Raw genomic sequence first — 20,766 nt, forward strand, 5'->3', positions numbered from 1 at the left:
TCTAGCGCCTGCAATTGACCGCGACAGACCGCCTGTCCCGCGTCGGTGTTCACTTGTCCAACGTGCTTTTGGACACCCCGTCGGTGTATACTTGTCATGGGAGACAAACAAGATCCAACGATTATTTATATTAGGGAGGAAAAATGGGGGGCACAAGAAAAAGGAAGCCATCCAAAGACACGCCGAGAAACTGGCGAGGTGCATTTGAACCTGCGCAAATCACAAAAGAAAATATAGATCCAACTGCTGAGACTCAATTTCTTACTTCATGAATTCACTGTCGTCAAAATATCGTGCCATAAGATCCGTCATATGGGCTGCTGTATAGAGATGAAAGGAGGGTCTGAACGTCAAGAAATGAAACAAAACTGAAAGAAAAGATACAGCATCTGTGTTAGAAGAGTCATCACCTGAAAGTCGAACCGAAAAAGTTCGATCCGAGGACTCAGGAAAAGGGGAAAGAAAAAACAGGAGAAAAAAAAGAAAAAAGGGGATAAAAAGCAACAGACCAAAATTGCACCACGCTTTTTTCGTTGGAGATTGTCCGTAGCATAAGCTCAAAATTGGTCGTTGACTCTTTCTCTCCGAGGGGAATCTCAAGCAAGCGAAAAGAAGTGGGGGGGGGGGAAAGAATCGCATGATAGGAGACTTGTATGCCGACAGCCGAAGATGTTGTACACGTCTGCGAGGCTCGTAAAATCGAGTTCAACCCGGAAAACGTCGTTTGCAACAAAAGGTCAGGGAGCGATTTAACGCCAATCGATCCTAGCAGCTATTGTCCATGATATGTGAAAAGCCGATGGGGAAACGCGAAGGTGAGTGAGGCGACAAGATATTAAATCACATTAAAGAATACAATATCCCACAACAGGTGCCCTAACGCCGGGGGAATGTAGGTGCCGTTTGCTGGGTAGGGAAGAGCTGGCCCGGATAGAGGGTAGGATGCGGACTCGGAGTCTGGTTGAGATGCTTCAACGCAACCTCCGCGACATCTTCCTTTGCGTTGTTGATATACTGGCCATCGTACCACATCCGTGCGGCGATAGTCTGCCCGTTGATCGAAACGGTGCTAGACCAAGCTGTGCGACCTCCTGTAGAAAATGGAAAGACGAGTTAGTGAAAGGCACCACAGATTCTCAGTCCAAAAGTCGGTGAAGGGGAAAGTCGACTCCACCCCTCATTGTGCCGAGACACACAATGAGCAACGTTCAACAGGGAGGGGAATTCAAAACAATTGAATATCACCCAGATGAGAAATGAGAAAGCGGGGGGCTTAGGGGAGCATACCTCGACGTTCGGACATGATGTTGAATACGGGGGCCCCAATCTTCGCACGACGGCAGTGCTCTCGGGGGCAAGGTTAGCATACGATGGAATGATAACGCCTGAAGGAATTGCAGGAAAGTGGGGCATACCTTGAAGCTGCTCCTGCCAACTGAGCCGGGGACTACCTGGAGAATGGGCGGCAGCTGACATTCTGGAAAGAAGCTATCTTCTTGGTAGAAAGGAGTAAAAGATAAAAATGTGTCTCTAGTTTTGAGAAGCTTCGACGAGATGAAGATATCTTCAGGACCACTGACGTGGGAGGGATATGTAATAAAGGAGAAATATCAATTGATGGGAGGATCAGAATAAAGTGGGAAGAAAAATGAAACAGGCGAATCTCTCTCTCTCTTTCTCTCTGTCTCTTCCTCTTTAATTGGCTTCGGCAGACTATGATTCTTAAGTGTTGCAATTGCTTGCTCTCGGTTGAGAATTGGGTATGGATCTCGATGTCTTCGCACACGAAATGGCCTTGATGGATAGATAGGGGAAGCGGGGAGTTCGGTCATATAAACAGTGGGCCATGCTCTTAACCCCAAAGCGTCACTGTGCAAGCAAGACAGTTTCGGCGTGACAAACACGGAACCTAACCATCAAACCTAACAGGTAGGCTTATGCATGTCGTGGTGGACATCGCACAGCGCCAGCAAAATTACCCCCTCCCTTATCCTCCACTCAAGGAACGCCAGTTGCATGGAGAGTATGCGGATCATTTTTTATGAGGCTGCAAGCTGGAACGGCCCGGCGCACGCCGACTGAGAATGTACCCTTGAAGAAACGCCAGAAATGAGCAGGGAAGCAGGCCACTAGTCTCCACACGTACGCCAGATTCATTGAGCGACAAGTAAACAGGGCGGCGATGACAAGCCAGACTCGGTGGCACCAGGGGGTTTGTGACTTTTCCACCCTTGTAGACAACTCAGAGCCCTGGTCGTCCTTCGTTCTCCCTCCCTGTCGCGCAGGCGATGCTATCCATCGGGTACGAACCAGCCTCTTGCCTCATGGCCGCTCTTCAAGGAAAGACGAAAAATCTCTTCTGGAAGGAATGTACTGTGGAGGGGTGGTCTAGTTGCCCAAAAGCGGAGAGGGGCCCATAGGACTAGAAGCGACGAATTGAAGCCAGAATAGGTTCACGTTAGCCAGTAAGGCTCCTCAGAGAGCTGGGAGCGGGCCCCCTTGGGATGCCAGCTCATCAATGATTGAATCATAAATCAAAGGGCCGGGACATAGCTCAAGGTTCCCCGTGGCTTCTAGCCCTAAAACCAAACGGCCACAAACCGGGCCGCTCTGCATGAACAATTGCTATCGGAAAGGGATTTTGCAGATTCCAGGAGACCAAAAGGAGGGGAGGGAGGGAAAGAGTGCAGGGAAGCCTCGTTGGCGATGTCACTATCAAGAAGCTCAATGGGAGCCTGGCACGGCCAGCGCGTACACCGAGGGGGAGGGGGAAATGGGCCTTCTGCAGGAAAATACAGATTGCCAGCGAAGAAAGAAATTGGGTCTTGATTCACCCAATCTATTTCCGGGGGAGACATCGGTCATGATTCGTTGCTTTCCCTATGGCATCGTGTTGGGCATACATACGTGCATTCTCATCCTCTTCGGCGCCGGCACGAGCGTGAAGGGGAATTGAAAAAAATACACGAAGGCGTTAGAGAGTGACGGGGGTGATGAAAGGAACCATATAGCAGAACTCAGCACCTGCATGAAGCGGCATGAAAGAAACAACGACGCCAACGGGGAAAGCTGGGACGCATCCACGAACTGCCATCGAAGCGGCGCAGCGGCGCTTGATTCGACGCGACGTCGTTTGGGGACGAGCCTCGATCTGCCCCGCATCGACCTCAGGACAAGCTTAATCGTGCCCTGCCCACTCCGACAGCTAGAAGACAGACAGTCAGAATTGCTGTCCCTATCGACAGCGTCTGACCCAATCATGCTGTCCCCCGTAGCCCTCGTCCGAATCGGAATTCAGCACGCCCGTTCCCCATCCAGCCAGATTCTTTGCATGGAACGGCTTCAGGATGGGGACTCCGGTCCAGAACCAGGGACTAAGGGGGACCTTAGTTAGGCTGACATGACGAGGAACCATTGCCTTCTTTTGTTCTTTTTTTAATTCAAAATTTTTTTTTTTTTGGTTCTTTTTTCTGGTCCCAGGGAGAGTCGGTTCGTTTCTCTGTTGCCATGGCATTCGTGCTGCGTGCCATAGTCAACGTCGAACATCCAGCGCTTAACCAAGTGTCTCCACCGGCCCTATTCCAAGTTGATTGTTGCTAAAAAGAAAACCAAGTGAATCAATCAATCTGAGCCAATCATTAAATCAATAATGAACCTTTATCATAAGGTTCAAGCCAAAAATAGATTTCGAAAAACTGCAAAGCGAAATCAAACATCCAACCGAGTCGCATGCACGAAATATCAACAACATCAAGTAAACCGCCGTGTGTCTGTTACACAATCCCTACGGAATTTCACGCCGGCCTGAATTTCCAACTACCGCCCAACCATAGCCGTGAGACCAATGAAGAGAAAACCAAAAAACAAAAAGAAAAAAACAAAAAAAGAAAAAAAGAAAAAAGAACAACAAAAATAATAATAATAATACGAGTCATGCGAGCGGATTGTCGCGTCAGACCGACGTAGATGAACAAGACCTTTTTCTTATCCACATCCCATCCTCGCTCGTCCCCACCCATCTCTAGGCGGATCCCCTTCGAAGAAACACCTCATCAATGAGGCGTTTAGCTCCTATCGTCTCCATTCCCCTTGTAATCGAAGATCGTGTTGGAAGTGGAAGGGGACCATGTCCGTTCGAATGCCAGCGTCGACGAATACAGTCATCGACTAGGATGATCAGTCCGGTCGCAACAATCACACTATACGTGCAGTCAGCCCCCGTCTTCCATGAAGCCAAAAAAGAAAGAAGGAAAGAAAGAAGGAAAGAAAGGCGGGAATACGTACTCAGCCATGTCAGGCATCTTTTCATATACGGAGGCATCGCTAATCCACATCGAAGACGGTGGAACCCAGCCTCCCTTACTCTCTTCTTCAACCGCTTCCATGGGCGTTAAGATCTCCGGTACGATATGAGCAATCTGCTTTGACGTTCGCGTATCGACGAGGTGATAAGTCACCTCTCGTAAATCGCCTTCCTTCCGAAATTCCCGTCTCCACTGGTACTTCGTGGACCAGTATTCGTACTCGTACCTCTTGGATACCCCGGTTCCTCGTCTTCTGACTTCTACATGCGCATAGTTGGAGAACTCCAGTAGGGTATTGTCAGCAAGTGTGACGGGTCGATCGGCACCGTCCTTGGCGTCTAGATCCTTGGCCTGAAAATACCCCTCGTCACCAACCAACCTATACTCGGAATCCTGGCGCTTGTGCTCTGCATTGGGCAGCGAGCCATTGCCACTTGATCCCGGTCGCAAGCTGGCCAGCACACTGTTCCAAGAACGTCGAAACACCGGTCGCCTGTCGGAACGAGACGATCGCGGTTTCCTCTCCGAGTGACACACCTCGCGTCCCGACTCCCGGCAGTAGCGCCGGAAGGAGAACTTCCTGGAGAACAAGTCATACATGCGCAGATGAAACAGGGTGATCTCTTGTTGGTACCCTCCTCGTCGCGGAACGACGGTGTCTACCCGGAGGTTCATGTTCCCATCTAGCGTCGCATCGTCGTGGCGGATAAGCAGTCGTCGCGAAGATGGAAACAGGTCGGCGAACGTGGACGGATTGGAGGGGACCACGTCGGTGGGGAAGACCTCCAATCCGCGATCAGTCACTGTGTAGCGTGGCTTCTCCGGGAGGTCCTCGGCTGAAGGTGCTGTTGATGCGTAGGTTGAAGCTGAGTCTCTGGGATCTTTGGCATCTAGCTCCGTCGTCTCTCTCCGCTTCGAAGTGGGCCGATCGCTGTAGATCGTAGGGGCCGTGCTCTTCGACCGATCCGAGACGTCGCTGTTGGTAGAGCTGTAGCTGCCTCCGGTCCTCGAGCCATTCTGACATGAGGACGCACTGTAAGCTCCCATGGCGGCGCTAATGCGATGTAAAAAGCAGCTTATAGTAAACGATGGGATATGCAGACCCCGGTAAGATTGCAAGAATGGGGCTCTTTATTCAGTCTTCGCGGGTGCGGATTTCGGTGTCGGCGGCGGTTCTAGTTCGGACACGAGGTAGTGCTAATTTACTCCGACTGGGGGGGCAACGCCGGTAGTATGATGAAGATACCCAGGGGTGTATGTATGTGGAAGTGCGGGTGTGCGTAGTTAGGGGAGGGGACAGAAGAAAAAGAAAAACAAAGTGGAGTCAATAATCAGTAAATGGACGAGATCTGATAAATCTGGCAGGGAAATCATGCTCCATCTCGTGGTTGACTCGCTCTGTTTCCGACCGATGCCGTGTGCGACGCCCGGATATATTGACGGGGGCACGGTGAGGCAAGAATTTCGAGGCCAAAATCGTGAGTGGTCATACGATATGGCTCGGCTGGAAGGAGCAGGTACTAAACAGGAAGATCATAAATATCGGACAGTTGTCTGGCTCCGGAGAGTGAGGGGAATGCGAAGGGGGTGGCCAGTGTACATAGCAGATGACGCCAGGCCAGGGCTTAACGGGTGAGGCACGAAGAAGACACGGACCGACGAGAAAATAAAATAAAATAAAATAAACTAACGGAAAAAGGTCAAAAAAGAAAAAAGAACAAGGCTAGATTTCTGTGGCGCAGGAAGTTGGGACGGTATCAAATCAGAAAGAAAAAGGAAAGGGAAAAAAAAAGGAAACTGGACCAGGAAGAAGATGAGGGCAAGGATGGATGGGAGGGAAAAGCCGGTAAAAAGAGCAGATAAGGGAGCCACGTCGATGGCTCCATGGCTGAATTGTCACGACCCCCTCCCGTTGCTTTGTTTACACCCCTACGTATGTACTCCCTATGTACCTACCTATCCACGGACATACCTCTCTTTCCCTCGTCTGTTCCGGTTTCCTTACGGAGTACGTTTTTTGCTTTCGTTGTGCCTGCCCCGAACCCAGCCTCGAATTTCAAAACCTTAGTAAGTTCTCATGAGATCAACTCTCTGAGAAGTCATCGACCATGCAAATTTATTCTGCCCAAGACACGAATGCTCCTGCCTTCTTATTTGCGCCTGACCGTCTCGTTCCAGATCCTCCCAGGATGCGATAGGTGTTTACCACGCATGCTGACGCCGGCAGTGCCACCACTGAGCGAGGACGATATCCTCCGACCCCCTCATACGGACTTTTCCGGGACTCAAGCATAGCCTATCGTGTCAGTTTCTGCCCGTTGCTTTCGTCCGTTGGTACTTCTGTCACCCCGGGACGATGATATCCCAATCCAAGTCAAGCCCCAAGGCTACATACATGCTAGGATAATATTGACCTATTGCTTCCCCTGCAGGAAATTTCATGCAAGTATGAAGTATCTTCAACTGTTCACATGCAACTGAACTCGGGACGCATATCTTCACCGGGCGCCAAAGGGATCTAGAAGAGACCGGACCTCAGACATACCTATACTGATGGGAACATCTGTGCCATCAAGTTTCTCATCTCCTGGCAACGTCGATGCCTGACAGCCCAAGCATAGAACCATGGAATTGACTGGAGACACTTCGGATCGGTCCGAAACCAACAACGACGAACTTTTCCAGCGTGGTTTTCCAGACATTGAAACAGCATCGTGAAAATTCCAAATGCTGATAACATAGCCCCAATGATATTCCTTTCTTCTCCGGTATCGGGTCTTGGGTATGACATTTTGATGTTCAGGCATGAAGAGCATCCCGGTTTCCCACACGAACCCCACGGTCGATGGAGACGGTGGGGATGAATGACCCTTGCGTTTTGACCGCCTCACAGTTGAGCTTTGCAATGGTCAAGTACCACTACTTGGTCTCTGTTCATAGTGCCACGCAGGCCTCTGAGGAACAGCGTTAAATCATAGTACTCCGGACTACGTACGGAGTGGTCAGTAGTGTCGACGTAGACCTGGGAGCCCCTCAATTTCGGCAGATCAAGGCATCCATGCGTCTTCTAGATCGGTCGATTATGCCCCCGCCACCGTTCGAGTCCCTTGCACGGAACTATGCAACTTTGTAGAGAACCACCCATCCCCCAGAGGTGTTCACGTCACTACCTAGTCCCTTTTCCCTCGGTTCTGTTAGATTTATGTTTTTCTTTTTTCTTTTTTTAAACCAACCCCCCTACAGAGTACCAACGTGAGAGTTCCCAACCAATGACGCGAGGAGCATGGGCCTGATGTCATAGAAGTTCTGAAACGAAAACAAGATTTGTTTATTTCCAGTTTCTAGTTGGCATGCTTTTTTAAGTCCTCGCCTTTTTAATCATGCTTATTTTGGTACTGTGGGTTTCTGCGAAGCCGCTTTGGTGTGCTACCGAGACAAACCCAAGCCAACACAATAGACGCATGGGAGAGAATGAGAGGGAGAAACAAACCAATATTCTAAGGATTCTAATCCATAGCCTTTAAGCCCGACTCCGACGCCTTCTATTGTACACCGTGCGGTAAGTATCTTGGAAAATGAACTACAGATCCGCCTTACTCCCGAGTCCCAGACAGCCGAGGTTACCTAAAAGAGATCCCGATTATATCCCAGATAAACCCCGTTGGACTAAGAGACCGGCATGGCTTACACCTGTGCCCACAGCGGTCGAGGAAGCTCATCTTCGGTCTGATTCATAGCTTCACGATGGCATGTTCCCGAGCCAGTGGGGTCTCCGAACAGCCCAGTTGCGCGACTGCCACCGGTTGGGGGACGAAATCCGACGTATGCCTCACGGCGAGCAGGTTCACCCACTGTGACGGACCAAGTATGTAATCCGTAATAGGAAGCAATTGAATGAACGAGCCAGCGACTGATCCAAGTCAGTATCAAACACTCCAGGACAGCCAGCTGGGAAACATACCCGAAAGCAGCAGCTCTGTCATCGGCCAAGCTCTCAAACACCATCTTCTCGCCATCCCGCTCATTGTGAGCAGTCATAGCCTGACTCATCTGGTGCAGCTTCTGTTTACGCGCGGGGGAATCATGCATTTGACCGTTTCGCCCGACAAAGACAATCTCGTCCTCAGAGTCCTCGTCGGAGGTTTGAGGCGCATCGGCCAAGCCCTCCTTGCGAAGCAGACGTTGCTTTTCATTCCATCGCTGAATGAACTGCCTGATATCTTCCTCTAGGTCTTGAAGCATCCCTCGCGCAGCGCGTGTGTGTTTTAACTTCGAGCGAAGCTCTTTGGGAATGTGGTAGATCTCATTTCTGGTGCCCTTGGTCGTCTGGTTGGACGATGTGCGATCCATGTGCGCATAATGAACGTCCCACAGGGGTGCCAAGTAATACGGCATGGGGTCATGTCGGGTATAGGTTGGTCGGATGTCCCAGTCCTTGGGAGAAGGCGGCTCCGCCCAGGGATTGTGCAGAAGACGGTCTTTATAGAAGAGATGCCCTTGTCAGTAACTATAGAGACAAGCGCTTCTGGCTATTGCCCGTTGATCAAGACGTACCGTTCTCCCAACGTTGCCTGCGACGGCTTCCGTCCTTCCCTTTGAGCAATGCCTCACGTCTCTTCAAGCTATCGCGACGGAGTGGCTCGCGGCGCCGAAAAGAGGCAGATGGGTACTTCTGCGACTGATTCGCGGCCAGAAAGCTGGTTCTCGTGGTAGGCTGATGATCCGTTGGATCATCTAGAGGGATTGACAACGAAACCGTGGCGCCGCGCAATGCGCCCCCGCCGTGCGTTGACTCCGAGCAAGCGGCATTCTGTGCAGTCGGCACTGTTTCAGAAATAGTCAAGTTCTCGAGAGACGCGGTCGCTTGCTCGGTCCACGCGGAAATAGCTCTAGTCTGTTGCGGGGACAGATGGCCCTGGGCGTCTGATTGAGGACGCAGGCTGGGATGGATGGCCATGTCGCAATCATGCAGCGGGGAGCGATTCAGGGGAGAGATGGGGTTGGATGGGTGAGTACGCGAAGAGGCGCAACCGCAGGCTACTAAAGATACCGGTTCTCCAAAGGGTAGAGCGTGATGAAGTGTAGGTCAAGGGAGCGAGCGGGGATGAGGGAAAAGGGACAGATAAGAAGAGATAGCGATGCGTCCGGTCGCGTCCGACGATCACCGATCGTTACCGGTACTGTAAGCGCGATGGCGAGCCGCGCAGTCGCCATTGACTCATTCACGGGCCCACGCGCCGTTGGGCTCCGGTTTAATTGGTGGAAGGTGACCCTAGCCCTAGCCCTATTTACCTCCTTAGGAATAGTCCGTACCTGGTACTCGTATCGTAAGCCGTCCCAGTTGGTGCCTGAGTCATCGTGGAGATTCATGATCCATTATGATTCACTGTGCGGAGTACTTCCACTGAAAAGTTCAAGATGATACATCCTGGGTCATAGTCAACAGCGAAGCATAACCATCTGAGCTGTTTATTGAGACCCAGAGAGACGATTTTTCGAAGCTAGCTCAATGGAATGGGGGTGACTAGATAGACACCGTACCGCAGTCCTACTATTGAGCCCGAAAATTGTTGGATTTCTTGAACAAGTCTGTTATTTGGCGGAGCTATGTGGAGTCTAGAGTCTAGGCTACGAGATACCTGATGTCTGATGCTCTTGTTGAATCGAACGATGGAAGGCATTACCGGAGGTTATACTCCGTACACCGTATGTACAACGCCGCCTCGGGGCTATTGTTATTTCAATTTGACGACCTTTCCCACAACATGGGGATAGGGTGATTAGATCCCGATTCGACCCACTCGTAGGCTGACAATGAAATCAGCCAAGGCAGGGTTCACCGTTCTGCGTACCGGCTACCGAGTGGATCAGGGTCCTTCTCAATTTGATGGATGAAGGAAGAGGCTTGGGTACACCGTATGTAAGTGGTTGCCTGGTACGGGGGTGGACTTCAAGACATTTCGGTGTCTTGTGGAATGTTATTAATAGTCATTGATGGTTATAGTTACATCAAATGATGGCAATGAGGCCGTGTGTTTCTTTCGATTATGTTGAGAAACTAGTTTGACAAGAAGATCTTCTTAGGAGAGTCTCGCCGCATGCAGCCAGAGAAACCCACTGTATAGGTAGCTCATAAGAAATCCAATTCTTGGGATACTTATCATTTTATGTATTCCGTAGGCACAGCCACGTAGGGGCTCAAGCTTGGAAGATGGAAGATCAAATATCACAATCACGCAGATGGGGGCGGGCCAACATTATAACTAAGCATAGCCTAGACTCCAGGGAAGCTCTGACGCTTTTGGAGAAATCGGTTGAGGGAAATACGGTTCCCGTTGGTCATCAGGCGTTTCTGGAGAAGGCCAAAAGGACTCAAGTATGACTTGTGTTACGGCAAAGGAACTGACTCCACCGGGGGCGGCTAACGAGAAATGGAGTCCCAATCAATATATAGAGCTGTCAGTGCCTTAGGCTTGCACTCCCCAAGCTCGAAGGGGTTAACTACTTAATGCATCCGTTTCCTACCGGATTATTGACGATAAATTAATTGCCCATCGACGCAACAACGTCGGCTCTTGATTGAGTTCATCAGGAGACAACCCCTGTGAGTTTCCATGTCCGCATTCCCCGCCCGCGTCTCCCGCCTTTCCCCCTTCTCCAATTCTCGCTCCAACGCCTGATTGATTCACCACTTTTGCCTAACGGGAGCTGTTCGACCCGGTTACTTTCAGCGTCACCCGTAGCACAGCTTTACAATCCACCTTTTTTATTTCCTACGATTTGATTTGTTTACTAAATATTGCAGTATTTATTTCTTGGATACCTTATTTCAACCTGCCTACTTGTGAAAGCTGTTTCCGTAAATCACCATCACCATGAAGGTTGGAACCGCTCTTGTGCTGGGCGCGACGGCTTCCACGGGAGTTTTGGCCGCCGTGATTCCCCAGGCACCATTGATGAACCCGCACATCTATCACAACCAAGAGAAATATTTGATTGAGCTGGCCCCTTATCAGACCAGATGGGTGACAGAAGAAGAAAAATGGGCCTTGAAATTGGTAAGCCTCAAATATCTTCGTTATCATCTTCTTTGGCTAACCATCATTTCTCTCAAAAGGATGGCGTGAATTTCATCGATATTACAGCAGAGCGAAATGCTGGGTACTATCCTACGTTGCACACACTGAGCTATGTGCACTACCCGTCAAAGATGGAGCATACCGACGAAGTGACCACCCTCATTAAAGATCTATCCAAAGCCAACATGCAACACAACCTGGAGAAATTCACCTCTTTCCATACCCGCTACTACAAGTCCCAGACAGGCATTGAATCGGCAACATGGCTCTACAACCAGGTCCTCGATGTGGTCAAGAGCTCCGGGGCCGCGGAGCATGGCGCCACTGTTGATCAGTTTGCCCATCCATGGGGACAATTCAGCGTCATTGCCCGCATCCCGGGCAAATCAAATAAGACTGTCGTGCTGGGTGCCCACCAGGACAGCATCAACCTGTTTCTTCCGTCAATCCTGGCTGCACCAGGCGCTGATGATGATGGCAGTGGGACAGTCACCATACTGGAGGCCCTGCGTGGTTTCCTACAATCGGAATCCATTATTAAGGGGGATGCACCCAACACAATCGAGTTCCATTGGTACTCGGCTGAAGAAGGCGGCATGCTCGGCTCTCAAGCCATCTTCTCCCAGTACAAACAAGATAGACGTGATGTCAAGGCCATGCTCCAGCAGGACATGACAGGCTATACCAAGGGAGCTCTGGAGGCTGGTCGTGAAGAGGCCGTGGGGATCATGGTCGACTACGTGGACCAAGGGCTAACGCAATTCCTGAAGGACGCAGTCACGACGGTAAGGATGGCTCACCAGTATCTGGAGCTTGCTTGCTGACGATCGGCTTAGTATTGCGATATTGGTTTCATCAACACGAAATGCGGCTACGCTTGTTCTGATCACACATCAGCGAGTAAATACGGCTATCCAGCAGCGATGGCAACCGAATCCGAAATGGAAAACAGCAACAAGCGAATCCACACGACTGACGACAAGATCCGATATTTGAGTTTCGACCATATGCTCCAACATGCAAAGTTGACCCTTGGGTTCGCCTACGAGCTGGCATTTGCCCCGTTTTGATCGCTCGCCTGACGTAATGCATGGATGATGGTAAACTTTCACGGCGTTCCGGGAATTCAGGTCATGATCAGTGCTATGATATTCTAGATAGGCCTGTTGGGTTAGGATTTCGAATATACAGGACCGAGTTAGGTTATTGTTCACTTGCACGGAGTAGACTCTGGATACTGTGTAGGATTTTGGTGACGTCGTCTCTGGCGGGAAGTCTGCCTGTTCGGTCAGGCAATCATCCAAGCCGAACCGAGCCACACTAAACTCGAAGGAGACACTCAACGAATTTTTGCCGATGAGATCATACATTCATGACATACATTCATGATTATTCCTGGTGATTCACCTCTTCTGCCAGCAGTGGCCTTATACTATTACCTGCACTCCCACCACGAGAACACAGTAACCGAGTATTGTGATCTACCAAGCGGCCTAGCCTCGATCTATAGCAGTAGAGCTCGGCAGTCACCCACACTAGACCCCACCTTCAAAATTGGATCTTGTGCGATCGAAAGATCTACAGAAATCCCATGTGCTTAGCTTGGTGTTCACTAGACTAGGTTTTGTATATCTTTCATCCCGGACCACTAGCTTGAAGGGATAGTTGAAAGTCTGGATTGCTGTTAGGAAGAAGACCGCGCAAAACCTTGACTATTGCTCTCAAAACCGGGCTTAACCTCTCTCAAAACATTACGGAAACTGCTGGCCAGTAATAGAGGTGTCTGGAATCGATTCATATTCAATCAACATGGACTCAGCCAACCCATACAGCAAGGAACTCCACATTGCTTGCCTGGCAATCCAGAGGGCCACGCTTTTGACGAAAAAGGTCCTTGAGGCCGTCGACAAGGGGAGCCTCGATAAAAGCGACTCCACTCCAGTGACGGTGGCCGACTTTGCCTCCCAAGCGCTGATTATCAGCGCGATTCACCACGTTTTCCCCGAGGACGACATTGTCGGCGAGGAGGACTCGGCGGCCCTTCGTCGCGATGCAAGCCTACTTGACCGAGCTTGGGACTTGGTCTCGTCTACCCATCTTGATGACCAGGCGAGCGAAGCTTTGCTCTATACGCCAAGTTCGAAGGAGGAAATGCTTAGGTTGATCGACTTGGGGGCTCAAGGCACGTGTGGTCCGAAGGGTCGCTCCTGGGTCCTGGATCCCGTGGACGGCACAGCGACGTTTATCGAAGGCCAACAGTATGCGGTCTGCCTGGCACTGGTGGAGGATGGACGCCAACGGGTGGGGGTCTTGGGTTGTCCGAATCTCAACTTGGTATCAGGCCGTATGCATGAGGATGTAGTGGATCGGGATGGCTACGGATCTCAGGTGTTCGCCGTCGACGGCCAGGGTGCCCACATGCGCAAGATGGGAACGGGAGCCCTCCAAGTCGCACACCAACTCGACTCCAAACCCCAGATCACGGAATTCAAGGATTTGGACTTTGTGGATTGTGCGGCTTCCACGTCCTCAAACATCGAATATCATGCTCGCCTTGCAGCTTACCTGAACGCACCATGGCCACACACGACCGATCTATGGGCGGCGCAGCTTCGATATATCGCCATTGCCGTGGGAGGCTGCAACACCCTGATCAAGATTCCGCGCAAAGCGTCGTATCGGTCCAAGATCTGGGACCACGCCGGGGGAATGTTGATTGCCCAGGAGGTTGGATGTACGGTTAGCGACCTGGCGGGTAATCCGGTTGACTGCAGCCTGGGCAGGACCCTGGCGGAGTGTTACGGGATGATCATAGCGCCTACGTCTATCCACGGACGGCTCGTCGAGGCCGTGAAACACATTGTGTAAAGAGGGGGAGGGAAGCTGTGACGGAATGGGTTATCATTCTCTTACAATCACTGTGTTTGGTGAAAATGAGATTTAAGAACCAAGGAGAGGGTTCTCGCAACGAGGCCAGCGCCAGGGTGTATGAAAGAGGGACTAAGTGATTGGACTGTCAATGTAACTCGTTCCATAAGATCATAAGATATACTCCAGACCGAAGTTACCCCCCGCATCGACTGAGCATCTGACCGTTCGTCCTCCGTGGCGGCGCCAGGAAAAGGCGGGTTCGGCGCTGATTCGATCATGACATCACCAATCCGGCCACTGGATTGGATTATATTGTTCTGCTTATTGCCATGCGAGGTTAAACTCTCGCCATCCCCACATCCACTCGCTGTCAATAAGTTACATCATCTTGTAGTCCTGGTTGTACGATCCCTTCCTTCTTTTCCCCCCGCCTCCCCGGTCTTTGCTCTTTCTGCGCTCTTCAGCCCTTCTACACTCTGCGGTCAGCATCGATTGAACCGTCTCATAAAATGGCATCTTGTAAGTGTCTCCACCTGCCATCGTAATAGGTATCCATCCCAAATAATAACCACTCTTTAGATAACCCTTTCGCCCGCCGGGAGTCGCACGACCGATATACCTTGGGCTCCTACCGCGTCTTGGTCCCCTTGTCATGGTTGCTGGTCGTGGTCGCGGGACTCTACTACACCGTCAATGCCCCCCATGATGTCAAGCATGGCCATTCCATTTTCAAGCAAGCAAATCGACACATCACACCTTTTAGCCAAAGCACGATCGTTACGGGGATCTTCTGGTAACTATATCTAGTATTCTTCTGTTCATCTTCTCCCATATCTGGCACTCCGTCTACCGTCCTGCTCCAGACCCCGCTAACACCACCCATTCGTTCCCATCCAGGATTTTTCTTCTTCTCTCCCAGCTCAGCTACGTGTACCATCTTTTCCATCGAGATGCCGCTATCGTGACGGCGACCGCAAACGTGGGCACGCATTTCATTCTGAACAACTTATTTGTCTTCGCGTGGATCCTCTTGTGGACTCGCAACCACTTCTGGGGCTCCGAGATTATCCTGATAGTCCATTTCATCAACCAACATGTGGCCTACTGGCGCCATCGCAACTTACCTCGCCTCGTGCATCTGGCTGCCGTGGCGGGCCCCTTTGCCTGGACACTCATGGCCCTGTTTTGGAACGGCGCGGTTGCCGTGAAGAGCAACTCTCTACCTGCCAGGATTACTGCGAACGTTTTCATCTGGGTCATCTTCGTGATCGGAGCGAGTCATATCGTAACGGCCCAGGATGACATGTTGGGCTATTCTTTGAGCTTTTTGACTCTTGGTATGTGCCCCCCCCCCCGGCTGCCAGGTGAACACTGCGCTAACCAGTGCCCACAGCTCTAGCGTTGAAGCAGATAGCCGTGAAGACCATCGCTCTGCAGTGGATCTTTGCCTTCGTTATCTTCGCCGTGTTCCTGGTCAGTTCCTTGTACGTCTCTAGCACTCGCAGAACTGGCCGCAACATTTTATTCCGCAAGATTGGACAGACGGAGTTTACTGATCGGGAGCGGGAGCCTCTGCTCAACGAACCAACCCCAACCGCGTGATGAGCTGCTAATTAATCGACCTTGTGGATGCACGAGAGGAGATACCGATATTGTCTAGCCAAGTCCCTCGGTGGGAATGGCTCCTCCCTCTTTCCCCACGTCTCATAACCTTAAAAATGAAAGAAGTATTGAGGTGAGGTGGTGTGTTCTAACTTCTATCTTGTCGGGATCGAAACAAGCCAGCGGTGGCTCGTTCAAACTGACAGGCCTTTTTTGTTCTTTTTGTTTTTGTTTCAGTTGATTTTAACCTGGATCGTATTCCATCGTACCTTGCTGCTCATTTCCCGATCCCTTGATGGCTGCGTACGGCTTCGATAGTATTTAGTGTCCACTGTCTACATAATAATTTGAAATCCAGTGCTCTGACGTTAATGGAAACGATGTGCTTCCAGCTCTCGTGCTCATTCAACTTGAGCAGACCAAAGTGGTAGTTAACTACCTGCAGTTAGTTATCTTACATAAAAAGAGAGGCCGACTGGCATGGAGAAAGAAATTCCGCAAAGACTCCGCAAAGGCCTGCTGGGTCTGTAGGCGCAAGGGGGTGGTGGCCCCGCCGGCTCCCGCAAACCGGCCGACCAACGCGTTGCCCCAGCGACATGGAAACACTCTCCTCCGCGCTGCCCCAATTCGCCAGGCCGATGACTGCCACGAGTTGAAGCACCCCTACTCCGTATGCATCTGCCTGAAATCTCCCTCGGAAAAGTACAGGGGCGGATTTTATTTATTTAGTGGTAAACACTCGGCAAGTGGTTGTTGGTTGTCGACGTCTGCTCGCACGATCACTCGTCTTCCTTCTGTTTATATCTTCTTCACCCGGAAATTGTGACGACTGACCTCATTTCTTTGTCCATGCAGTCTTGCTGAATTCCATAATTTTTTTTTCTCTCTTAACCAAATTGGTTGTCCCACGAGCGATTCCTCCAAAGCACCTGTAAGTCATGGACCTCAGCATTCTTGAACCTTCTCCCCGTCTGGCCAATGGATTGTGGAGCAGCAGAACTGACGCTATGAGGGGTTTGTCCAGAACCTAACGGACGAGAGCAATCATTCTGCCTTCGGGCTGAGATTGTCTCAGCGATCCTTGTGAGGCATCAGAAGAACGGGCGACTCAACCACAGACATGAATCCCAACCCGTCTCGGATATATCCTCCGGCACCCAACTACGAAGACGAACCGCCTGCTTATGGATACGGAGAAACGACATCGTTCCTTTCGGATAATGATTCGCCCTCTCGCCCAAATGGAACAACCATGCGGCTGCTTCCGACGAGTGGTGATGTAGAAAGCACACTGCATAGTGGCGGAAGTACAACGTACCATTACGGAGAGACTTATGAGGATGATGCTCGGTAAGTCGTGGTGAAACCGGTTTCTGTCATGTCTCTGGCTTCGTATAACCCAGGATTCCAGTGGTCAATCACTGGAATCTCTGCAACGTTCCTACCCATCTGTTTCGGTCCCACCCCCTTGATGGTTTTAGTCCACATTGTGTGATCCCTAAACAGCTCCGCCAAGGGAATGTCGGCCTGTTCTCTCCTTCACTTATTCTCCTTTACTTTTTTACTCATGTTGTTGGGAAACTGCGCACTTTGATACTCCTAACGTGTGGAAATGACCGTTTATCTACGATGCCCTGCCATCGAAGACCTAGAGCTAACGCACGCACCCCCCGCAATAGACCCGAATACGCAACGCAGTATTCGACGCGATACCAGGAATATGACCCGCCCGAGTCCCCCTCACGACCGGTTTCGAGCATACGAAATGCCCCAAACATCCCTCCTCCTTCCGCTTCTATGGTAGATATCCCTCACTACTCGTCACGCCCGGGCTCCCCGACGCGAGCTTGGTCCCCAACCCGCGCCCCGGACTGGACTCGACCCGCTGGACCACCGTCCGTCACCGGCTCGCATTACGAACGTGCCGATCTCAATGGCAGCCCCCGACCAGGCACCCCGAGTTCGAGATACGGCGGCAGCCCTCGACGACCACTGCCGCCGGCACCACTGTTTGCGGGCCCGGGGTCGGTGTCCGGTGGCCAGGATGCTAGCATCGACATTGGCGACGGAGTTGATCCTGACGACGTCTTCGGTGATGGAGGCAGAGCGGCCCACCATAATCATACGGCGAGCGTTCGATCCTTCATGAGTGAATCTACCGTGATCACGGACGAAAAGGACGCAATGACCAAGATTGACTTGGATGATATCGACGACGAAGCGAGTGAGATGGTCGACCCGAACATGCACTATGGCCCCGCGCCTGAGAAGCAAGGCCGCCGCGGTGTCCGAGACGCCCAAATGGTCAAGAAGGAAGTCCAGCTGATCAACGGTGAGTTGATCCTGGAGTGTAAAATCCCGACGATCTTGCACAGTTTCTTGCCTCGGCGAGACGACCGAGAATTCACGCACATGCGGTATACTGCGGTGACCTGTGACCCGGACGACTTCACCCAGAAGGGCTATAAATTGCGTCAGGAAATTGGCAGTACCGTCCGTGAAACGGAACTCCTCATTTGTGTTACCATGTATAACGAAGACGAGATCTGTTTCACTCGGACCATGCATGGTATTATGCGCAATATTAGTCACCTCTGCTCTCGCTCTAAATCACGAACATGGGGCAAAGACGGGTGGAAGAAGATCGTGGTCTGCGTGATTGCTGATGGTCGAAAGAAGGTGCATCCTAGAACCTTGAACGCTCTGGCTGCACTCGGTGTCTACCAAGAAGGCATTGCCAAGAACATTGTGAACCAGAAGCAGGTGAATGCCCATATGTACGAGTACACGACTCAGGTGTCTTTGGACGCCGATTTGAAGTTCAAGGGAGCAGAAAAGGGCATCGTGCCATGCCAGGTTATCTTCTGTTTGAAGGAACATAACAAGAAGAAGCTGAACTCTCACCGGTGGTTCTTCAATGCCGTTGGCCGAGCGCTACAGCCGAACATCTGCGTTCTTCTCGATGTCGGTACAAAGCCTGACCCGACTGCATTGTACCACCTGTGGAAAGCCTTCGACCAAGATTCCAACGTTGCCGGAGCGGCTGGTGAGATCAAGGCAGGCAAAGGCAAAGGTATGTTGGGCCTGCTGAATCCACTGGTGGCTAGTCAGAATTTCGAGTATAAAATGTCGAACATTCTGGACAAGCCCTTGGAGTCGGTCTTCGGCTATATCACTGTGCTTCCTGGTGCCCTTAGTGCGTACCGTTTCTTCGCGCTGCAGAACGATGCTGAAGGCAACGGGCCACTAAATCAGTACTTCAAGGGTGAAACGCTGCATGGCCAAGACGCGGATGTCTTCACGGCCAACATGTACCTGGCAGAAGATCGAATTCTCTGTTGGGAACTGGTGGCCAAGCGTGACGAGCGATGGGTCTTGCGATTTGTCAAGAGTGCCGTTGGTGAAACCGATGTGCCAGGTAAGTTATTTCCGATGATTGTGAAACTCCTTACTGATCAAGTCTTCAGACACTATCCCTGAATTCATTTCTCAGCGCCGACGTTGGCTGAACGGTGCTTTCTTCGCTGCGGTCTATTCCATTGTCAACGTAAAGCAGCTGTGGAAGACGGGCCACTCGTTGCCCCGCAAGATTCTGCTTCAAATCGAGTCCGTTTATCAGTTCCTCCAGCTGCTTTTTACCTATTTCGGATTGGTATGTATATCCAACAAGATCTTGAATGCATGTTCTAATCCCGATAGGCAAACTTCTATTTGGCTTTCTACTTCATTGCCGGGTCGCTTTCAGACCACAAGATCGATCCATTTGGTCATAACATGGGAAAATATATTTTCATAGTTCTTCGATATGCTTGCGTGGTGGTCATGTGTCTACAGTTCATTATCTCCATGGGAAATCGACCTCAAGGGTGAGTGCTGATCTTACATACACGTCTACATCGGACAACCCATTGACTCGAATGCAGCGCGAAAAAATTGTATCTCTCCGGAATCATCGTCTATTGCGTGATCATGGTCTATACCGCATTCTGTGCGCTGTATCTGATCGTGTTGGAACTCATGTCAAAATTCGGAGCAGATATGGACCTCGAAGTCAGCGATGGACTAATGGTGAACATTGTGATTTCAATGCTTTCGACCATTGGTCTCTACTTCTTCAGTTCCTTCCTTTACCTTGACCCATGGCACATGTTCACTTCGTCAGCCCAGTACTTTGCTCTTATGCCAAGTTACGTGTGTACCTTGCAGATCTATGCCTTCTGCAATACCCACGACGTGACTTGGGGTACCAAGGGTGACAACGTTGTCAATACGGATCTGGGAGCCGCGAAGATCATTAACGGCTCTATCGTCGAAGTCGAAATGCCTTCGGAACAGCTCGACATTGACAGTGGATACGATGCTGCACTGCGGAACCTCCGTGATCGCCTCGAAGTTCCTGAGCCCCCGACCCCCGAAAGCCAGCTGCAGGAAGACTACTACCGAGCCGTGCGTACGTACATGGTGTCCATCTGGATGGTTGCAAACCTCATCTTGGCCATGGCCGTGTCCGAGGTCTACGGCGTCGACTCCGGCGGTACCAATGTTTACCTGGCCATTATCCTCTGGTCCGTCGCCGTTTTGGCGCTGTTCCGTGTGATCGGATCCACGACGTATGCAATTCTCTTTGTGGTGCAGAAGATTGTCGAGGGCAAAACCAAGTTCGAAGCTGGCAATATCGCTTCAGCTCACGCCAGTGCCAGTGCCAATTCCAGCGCTGTGGGCAGCAAAACAAATTATGGCGGCGGTGGAAATGTGCGCGACAAGTTCACCGAAGCTAGATGGGCCATGAAACGAGGAATGGGTAAAGCTATGTTCTGGAAGAAATGATTTTTCCTGAATATTATCTTCCCTTATCCCCCCATAACGCTCCCTTTTTCCTTTCTTTCTTTTCTTTTTCTCATAATATCACC

At 51.0% G+C, this 20,766-nt stretch overlaps 7 protein-coding genes across 7 annotated transcripts; 4 read left to right on the forward strand and 3 right to left on the reverse strand.

The window, feature by feature from the left end:
* Nucleotides 1–876: 876 nt before the first annotated feature.
* Nucleotides 877–1,476, reverse strand: KD926_001465 (double-stranded RNA binding motif domain-containing protein; the record flags this gene model as incomplete). The annotated part of the gene is made up of 3 exons (XM_053096700.1): nucleotides 877–1,091; nucleotides 1,288–1,347; nucleotides 1,416–1,476. The coding sequence occupies 3 exons, from the start codon at nucleotides 1,474–1,476 to the stop codon at nucleotides 877–879; spliced, it is 336 nt and encodes a 111-aa protein (XP_052959216.1).
* Nucleotides 1,477–4,021: 2,545 nt separating this feature from the next.
* On the reverse strand, nucleotides 4,022–5,351 carry KD926_001466 (uncharacterized protein; the record flags this gene model as incomplete). Its single annotated transcript, XM_053096701.1, has 2 exons — nucleotides 4,022–4,199; nucleotides 4,285–5,351. The coding sequence occupies 2 exons, from the start codon at nucleotides 5,349–5,351 to the stop codon at nucleotides 4,022–4,024; spliced, it is 1,245 nt and encodes a 414-aa protein (XP_052959217.1).
* A 2,637-nt stretch (nucleotides 5,352–7,988) lies between these two features.
* On the reverse strand, nucleotides 7,989–9,261 carry KD926_001467 (uncharacterized protein; the record flags this gene model as incomplete). Its single annotated transcript, XM_053096702.1, has 3 exons — nucleotides 7,989–8,214; nucleotides 8,266–8,800; nucleotides 8,859–9,261. 3 exons carry the CDS (start codon nucleotides 9,259–9,261, stop codon nucleotides 7,989–7,991), a joined length of 1,164 nt encoding a protein of 387 aa, XP_052959218.1.
* A 1,918-nt stretch (nucleotides 9,262–11,179) lies between these two features.
* On the forward strand, nucleotides 11,180–12,453 carry lap1 (putative aminopeptidase; the record flags this gene model as incomplete). Its single annotated transcript, XM_053096703.1, has 3 exons — nucleotides 11,180–11,362; nucleotides 11,422–12,168; nucleotides 12,220–12,453. The coding sequence occupies 3 exons, from the start codon at nucleotides 11,180–11,182 to the stop codon at nucleotides 12,451–12,453; spliced, it is 1,164 nt and encodes a 387-aa protein (XP_052959219.1).
* A 739-nt stretch (nucleotides 12,454–13,192) lies between these two features.
* Nucleotides 13,193–14,251, forward strand: KD926_001469 (inositol monophosphatase family protein; the record flags this gene model as incomplete). Its single annotated transcript, XM_053096704.1, has 1 exon — nucleotides 13,193–14,251. The coding sequence occupies one exon, from the start codon at nucleotides 13,193–13,195 to the stop codon at nucleotides 14,249–14,251; it is 1,059 nt and encodes a 352-aa protein (XP_052959220.1).
* Nucleotides 14,252–14,763: 512 nt separating this feature from the next.
* Nucleotides 14,764–15,856, forward strand: KD926_001470 (DUF1774 domain-containing protein; the record flags this gene model as incomplete). Its single annotated transcript, XM_053096705.1, has 4 exons — nucleotides 14,764–14,773; nucleotides 14,834–14,961; nucleotides 15,018–15,591; nucleotides 15,648–15,856. 4 exons carry the CDS (start codon nucleotides 14,764–14,766, stop codon nucleotides 15,854–15,856), a joined length of 921 nt encoding a protein of 306 aa, XP_052959221.1.
* A 1,120-nt stretch (nucleotides 15,857–16,976) lies between these two features.
* Nucleotides 16,977–20,683, forward strand: chsB (chitin synthase class II; the record flags this gene model as incomplete). The annotated part of the gene is made up of 5 exons (XM_053096706.1): nucleotides 16,977–17,206; nucleotides 17,536–19,274; nucleotides 19,324–19,508; nucleotides 19,556–19,722; nucleotides 19,780–20,683. 5 exons carry the CDS (start codon nucleotides 16,977–16,979, stop codon nucleotides 20,681–20,683), a joined length of 3,225 nt encoding a protein of 1,074 aa, XP_052959222.1.
* Between the last annotated feature and the right edge of the window lie 83 nt (nucleotides 20,684–20,766).

Source organism: Aspergillus affinis (assembly GCF_023601865.1).
Source record: "Aspergillus affinis strain CMG 70 chromosome Unknown NODE_12_length_464043_cov_86_772839, whole genome shotgun sequence".
In the NCBI taxonomy this organism is placed as follows: Eukaryota; Fungi; Ascomycota; class Eurotiomycetes; order Eurotiales; family Aspergillaceae; genus Aspergillus; species Aspergillus affinis.